General features: G+C 40.7%; 1 protein-coding gene across 2 annotated transcripts in view; it reads left to right on the forward strand.

Moving 5' to 3' along the window:
• CCDC158 (coiled-coil domain containing 158) overlaps positions 1-7,391 on the forward strand; it is a 72,907-nt gene that overhangs the window by 37,720 nt on the left and 27,796 nt on the right. For both annotated transcript variants that reach the window (XM_014544838.1, XM_005857443.2), the window contains exons 13-15: positions 530-719; positions 3,066-3,218; positions 5,545-5,657. In XM_014544838.1, coding sequence (XP_014400324.1) covers positions 530-719; positions 3,066-3,218; positions 5,545-5,657 — 456 coding nt within the window. The remainder of the gene's footprint in view (positions 1-529; positions 720-3,065; positions 3,219-5,544; positions 5,658-7,391) is intronic.

The raw sequence follows: 7,391 nt of genomic DNA on the forward strand, positions 1-7,391 counted from the left end.
CATTTGTTTAGAAGCATCTAGGCTGCCTCTGTGATGAGAACTTGAAATGTAATCTGAACCACATACATGATTTTAAAGTTTCTAGTAGACATGCAAAAAGAAACAGGTGAAATTAATAACATATTTTACTTAATATATCCACAATATGGTGATATTTTTATATTGCAATCAATATAACAAATTAAAATATTTTACATTTTTTTAAATGTAAAGCCTTTGAAATCTGGAATATTTTATACTTACAACACATCTCTAGTTAGATTAGGTACATTTCAAGTACACAGTAGTCACATGTGGCTAGTGGAACAACTATATGCTGAATTGACATCTAAGGTTAATAGAAAGGTAAAATATTGCTTTTTCCCCCCACTTACTCTATTGATACTTTATAATAAAACACAAATTTAATATCCTGGGAAATAGTGAAAAGCCATTTATATAGATATGGTATTAAGACAACATGTTATAACTATATATGCACATAATTTTAATTTCTTACTCTAACCATTGTATTTATCACTATATTTAGATTTTAAAAGATAAAAAAGATTCAAAGATACGAGAGCTGGAGGCCAGAGTGAGTGACCTGGAGCTGGAAAAGGTGAAGCTTGTGAATGCAGGCTCTGAGCGGCTCCGTGCAGTGAAGGACATCAAACAGGAGAGAGATCAGTTATTAAACGAGGTGAAGACTTGTAGGAATGACTTGAACAGCCTTACAGGTATGTCACTGCAGTTCAAATTCTGCTAAAAAAAAAAAATAGCTCTATTGGTGAAGTCCAATGTAGACACTAAGACTATTGCAAAAGAATAGTTCCTCATCCACATGACAAATGTGGATTAATTATGGGGCCCCAGTGGAGGTATTTCATTGTCTGAAATCTGATACTTCTCCTTGAAGAGCTTTCATATCTTGCACTTATTAGCTGTTTTTAGTCAGCCCTCAGAGTCCATGAAATTCTTTGCTGAGTTTTCCAAGAGAAGGGTGAAGGAAACGGAAACCTTGAGTTCTTTGGGTCAAATACCTCGATTAGAGGTTTAATGATGAAGCAATATGCAAATTATGCACATTTTATGAAAGGAAAAGTCCAAGGCTTTAAATTTAAAAATGAAGCGCTCCTTGTTCACAATTAGTATGGTAGAGACATCAGTTGCTTAACACATCCCACACAAACACATCACAAACACACCACACATACACACACAGAGTCAATGGTTCCTGAGCATTTACTAAGCCAGATACTGAGAGAGGCCCTATACACACAACAGTGAGGCTCCCAGATAGTTGGTAGCCAGACTATATAGAGTGGGTTTCAGTACAGTGGCTGGGGCACAGTGGGTGTGTGCTGAGTGCAGATGCAGGAGAGGGCAGAAAATCAGCCTCCTTCAGGAGGTGTCATCTGTGTAGGTTTGAAGGGGGAGAAGGAAATTGGCAGGTGAAAAAGAGGTAGACAGGCAATCCAGGCAGAGAGAACATTATGAGCAAAGCCATGAAGGCATGAAATAACATAATGTGACCTCAGAAGTATTTGTTGGAGTAAAAGCCTGAAGGAATGAGGACTAAAAAATGAGGCAGAATAGATAGGCAGAGGCAGACAATGTGGAGCCAGCAAAGGGTACTAGACAAGAGATTGTTGTCATCACATTTACATTTTAGAAGAAGAGTGCCAGCAGTATGTACAGAAAGGCAAGACGAAAGGGACAGGGGCCAGCCAGTAAAGAGGATTTTTCGAGTTCCCAGAGTTCCTGGGAAAATATGGTGAGAACTTGACCTAAGGCAATGGTAGTAAGAATGAGAGGAGAAGGAGGAATTCAGAATATTTTGGGAGATTGAAATCAACAGTAAATAGCGATTGGAGGGGTTGTGTATGGGTTTCAGGTTTTAAGTTTGAGTTATTGGGAAAACAATGATACCAACAACTGAGAGAGGGAAACAGGAAGGAGGGGCAAGTTTGAGGGCAGGAGGGTGAGATGCAGTCAGTAGGAGACAAGTTCCAGGGCATCCACATGGAAATGTCTGGTAGACAGAGATCTCACCAAAGAGGTCTTGGCTCTGTCTGTTTCCTATATATGTAAATCTATTGATCATATATAAATATCCTATATAATAAAAGGCTAATATGCAAATAGACCAAACAGTGGAACGACCAGTCCTTAGCACTGCTGAGGAGGCGGGAGAGGCTCCCACCACCACTGCTGTACTGGCAGCCATCAGCCTGGCTTGTGGCTGAGCAGAGCTCCTCCATGTGGGAGCTCACTGACCACCAGGGGGCAGCTCCTGCATTGAGCGTCTGCCCCCTGGTGGTCAGTGTGTGTCATAGTGACCAGTCATTCCCAGTCTTTCTGCTGTTAGGGTCAGTTTGCATATTACCCTTTTACTATATAGGATAGAGGCCTGGTGCATGGGTGGGGGCTGGCTGGTTTGCCCTGAAGGGTGTCCCGGATCAGGGTGGGGGTCCCGCTTGGGTGCCTGGCCAGCCTGGGTGAGGGGCTGATGGCTGTTTGCTGGATGAGGGGCTGATGGCTATTTTCAGGCTGCCCGCACCCCCTTTAGGATGGGGGTCCCCACTGGGGTGCCTGGCCAGTCTGTATTAGGGGCTGAGGGCTGTTTTCAGGCTGGCCAAGTGGGCGACAGAAGCTCCCAGCCTCTCCTTTTTTTCTTTTTTTTTTATTCTGGGATTTATTTACCTTCTATAATTGAAACTTTGTTGCTGCTCCAGCTCCAAGGCCAGGGCCTGCTGAAAGCAGGTATCTGGGGTTTGTTTAGCTTCTATAATTGCAACTTTATTGCTTAGAGTGGAGCTCAGAGCTGGGCTGCGGCAGGCAGGGAACCTTGGCTTCCTACATCACTGGAGCAAGCAAGCCTCCTGCTCACTTCAGCTGCGTGGCTGCCGGCCGCTATCTTGGTTGGGTTAATTTGCATATCCTGCTGATTAGCCAATGGGAAGCGTAGTGGAGGTCAATTACCATGTTTGTCTATTATTAGATTAGATTACTTACAAATAAAATATACTTCATAACAATGGGATAGAAAAAAAGTAACTATTATTGACTATCATGTTCTACAGAGGACTACGAAGTCTTAAAAAGGAATTTTCGAAACAAAAGTGAAGAAATGGAAACTACTACAAATAAGTTGAAAATGCAATTAAAATCTGCACAGTCCGAACTAGAACAAACAAGAAATACATTGAAATCAATGGAAGGATCTGATGGTCATGGTATGCTTTATTAGATTTTTTTTGTTTTTCACTGATCTAGATTTATTAAAAACACAAACCTGGATACATTGCCTGCCATCTCTTCACGTGCCATGTGATGTGAGAGAGATAGCAGCAGGTATCACTAATGGGTGCTATAGAGCAATAGTTTTACTCGTTTTTTGTTTTTTGGGGGGAGGTGGAAAGAGGGGAATTTCCATGTGCTTATGTATTTGAATCTTTCCCTGTAGTTATTTCAATAATTTCTAACAGACTTCCATGCTTATAAATGCCAATTAATTATTTTTAAGACTGTTGATATGAATACAAGTTACTGATAATTTTCATTCAACCTCTTATTTTTCACGTGTTCATTATCTATAAACTGTATATCTGTGGCTAATTGTCAATTCCTGGGAAGGATCCCTGGAACTGAACTGCTAGGATGAGGGAGGGGTTCCTTCTCATCACTTCGACCTGTTCCCTTTTTACCTTGCTGCCCATATTAATTAGAGAGAGAAGTTTACTGTTTCATATTATTCATATTTTTGGTATGGCTGTATTAGCTGACTGTAAAATAAATATTTATCTAAGTAAAGTCTACATTCTTCCATTTCTCAGTATTTTTTAATGGTAAAAGATTTATATTTGTGCTTGCTTCAGCAGCACATACTGGAACGACACAGAGAAGATTAACATGGCACCGGCACAAAGACGGCACGCACATTTTTTAATTGTTCCATACTTAGTGGTTCTCAGAGGCTCAGCTCTTTCTTTGCTGGTTCACATCAAGAAAATGGTGGGGTTTGGAGAGGTCACTCAGGAGGCCCATTGGGGTCTGTCCCCTCCCCCAAGATAGAGTCCCTGCCTCGGGGCCCTCAGGCATCTCCACAAGTTTTTTTTTTAAAATATATTTTATTGATTTTTTTACAGAGAGGAAGGGAGAGGGATAGAGAGTTAGAAACATCGATGAGAGAGGAACATTGATCAGCTGCCTCCTGCACACCCCCACTGGGGATGTGCCCGCAACCCAGGTACATGCCCTTGACCGGAATCGAACCCGGGACCCTTCAGTCCACAGGCCGACGCTCCATCCACTGAGCCAAACCGGTCAGGGCATCTCCACAAGTTTTGATAGGAACTATATTCGTTAGCATGCTTGTTTTTAATGAATGATACTTTTTCCTTTTTCTTTTTAACCTCTAAGCTATAACTGTACCTGACTCAAAACAGTGGCATTTTCAAACCTCTTTCCTCAGTTGACTATAGGGAGCCTATGTGTGAATTTCTAAGCAAGGAGGAGCTTTATATAAATTTTCAGTGGCCTGGCATATTCTAAGTATTCAGTGCCTATTACCTGTACAAAACATTCTCATTCTGTCACCAGGCTACTAAATTATCACATATATGCTTATGCTGCCAATTTAACTATTGAAATAATAATGAATTCCAAGCACATAACAATAACCATGGGAATAAAAATGAATGGTTTGTGATAGCACTGGAATCTTTTAAAAGATCACTAACAGTAGATGTCTTATGTGGTATTTGAAATATGAGTTTCTAGAAAAATTATTTTAGTAAAAATATTATATATATTATTTATTATATAACTATATATTTATGTATGTATTTCCTATATGTGTAAGTATGAATTTGGTCAGTATTATTTACCACCATTGGAGATATGGCAAATTATAATGGTCAATGAAATTAATACCAGTAACAAGGAAATCACAAAATATTATATATTATATAATCCTATCTAATAAAAGGGTAATATGCAAATTAACCATCACTACGTCACAAAGATGGTGGCGCCCAGTCCTCTTAGCCCTGCCGGAGTCCCCCAGTCCTGAGGTGGTGGCTGCTGAGAGCAGGCAGCGTGAGCGTTCTGGCGGAATGCTTGCTTCGTCGCCGTGGCGATGAGGCAAGCATTCCACCCGGCTGTGGAGGGCCTCTGGGTAGTGGGCACAGAGTGGCTGGGGTTGGGGTGAACGCTTGCATTGTCACCCTGGCGATGAGGCAAGCATTTTGCGCCTGGCCGTGGATGGGCCTCTGGGCCGCAGAGAGCCTCTGGGCAGCGGGCGCAGAGTGGCCAGACCCCGCAGAGAGCTACTGGCGCATGGATTCGTGCGCAGGGCTACTACTATATATATATAAATATATATGGTTTAAAACCTTCAAGTAATTGCTGAAAATTGTTATATCTCAATGTTGTGAAACTGTCCAGGTGCCTTGGCGAATCTTACTTGTCACCTTCCCATAATGCTTAACCTTCTCATTATAGTAGCCTCTCAAAATTTAGAAACTTAAAACTAAGACAGTTTTCTTTCTTTTTCCCCAGCTATGAAAGTGGCAATGGGGATGCAAAAGCAAATCACAGCTAAAAGAGGTCAGATAGATGCCCTTCAGAGCAAGATACAATTTTTGGAAGAGGCAATGACAAATGCAAATAAGGTAAGTCCCTGCCTGGGAGTGGGGGAAGCCAACATGTCCTCTCATTCATATACTAGAAAACAGAGTAAGACAGAGCAGAGATTAAAAAGTACAGTGGAGAAGAGGAAAGAGGTTACTTCTGACTGAGAAAATGAGGGAAAGGTTCCTGAAGGAACATTTGAGCCAGATCTCAAAGGAGATAGTTAAGTGCAGGAAATGGGCAAAGGACATTCCTGGTAGAGACAGGAATGATTATAAACAAAGCACCATTTTGTTGTAATGCGGCATGTGTTCCTAAAATTACTGTGCTATACCAACGGTGCAATAAAAACCACAGGGCTTATGGAAACAATGGGGTGAGAAGCACCACACTGACGAATTTAATCAGTGACACAAAAAAATAGGAACCTAATGAGAACAGTAGCACAGTATTACACATATTCAGTAGTAATAAATACTACAGCAGCCATGGCCCCTTTCCTTAAAAAATACCAGAAGTTTCCTTGTGGAAGTGTGCATCAGAGGGTAGCAGCTTGTGAGTTACTATGAAGGGGCAGAAGGTAGCTTTTCTGTAATACCAGATGTGCTTGGATGTGGCTCAAAACACAAAGTAAACTGAGGTAGCTAATAGATAGTTGTTTGAACAGTGCATGTATGCGTTTTGTATATCCCTATGCAGATTTGTTTAGCTGGGTGCAATTTTCTGCATTGATCTAATATTTCTCATAAATGAAACTTCACATAAGTAAATGTGAAATTTGTGTTAGGCTCAAATGTTCCCTGATAATACCACACTTTGGAACAAATTTGCATTTTTAAATTTTTTTTTAAAATATATTTTATTGATTTTTTACAGAGAAGAAGGGAGAGGGATAGAGAGTTAGAAACATCGATGAGAGAGAAACATCGATCAGCTGCCTCCTGCACACTCCCTACTGGGGATGTGCCCACAACCAAGGTATATGCCCTTGACCAGAATCGAACCCAGGACCCCTCACTCCACAGGCTAGCGCTCTGTCCACTGAGCCAAACCAGTCAGGGCAAAATTTGCAATTGATATGATTATGTGATTTTTGTCTCTCAGTTTATGTGATATATCACATTTATTGATTTGCAGATATTGTACCAGCCTTGCATCCCCAGAATAAATCCCACTTGGTCATGGTGTATGATCATTCTAATGTAATGCTGGATCCCATTTGCTAGGATTTTGTTGAGCATTTTAGCATCTATGTTCATCAGGGATATTGGCTTGTAATTCTTTCTTTGTAGTGTCTTAACTGGTTTGGGGATTAGGGTAATACTGGCTTCATAGAAAGAGCTTGGAAATGTGCCTTCCTCTTGAATTTTTTGAAATAGTCTGAGGAGGATAGGTTTTAGTTCTTCTTTGAATGTTTGGTAGAATTCCCCTGTGAAGCCATGGGGACCAGGGCTTTTGTTTGGTGAAAGTTTTTTTATTACTGCTTCAATTTTATCAGTAGTTATTTGTCTATTCAGGTTTTTTTATTCTTCCTGATTGAGTTTTGGAAGATTGTATTTTTCTAGGAATGTGTCTATTTCGTCTAGGTCAGTGGTCGGCAAACTCATTAGTCAACAGGGCCAAATATCAACAATACAACGATTGAAATTTCTTTTGAGAGCCAAATTTTTTAAACTTAAACTATATAGGTTGGTACATTGTTATTAACTGAATTAGGGTCCTCCTAAGGCTTAGGAAGAGCCACACTCAAGGGGCCAAAGAGCCGCATGTGGCTC

The sequence above is a fragment of the Myotis brandtii genome, unplaced genomic scaffold (genome assembly GCF_000412655.1).
Source record: "Myotis brandtii unplaced genomic scaffold, ASM41265v1 scaffold111, whole genome shotgun sequence".
NCBI classification, from domain to species: Eukaryota; Metazoa; Chordata; class Mammalia; order Chiroptera; family Vespertilionidae; genus Myotis; species Myotis brandtii.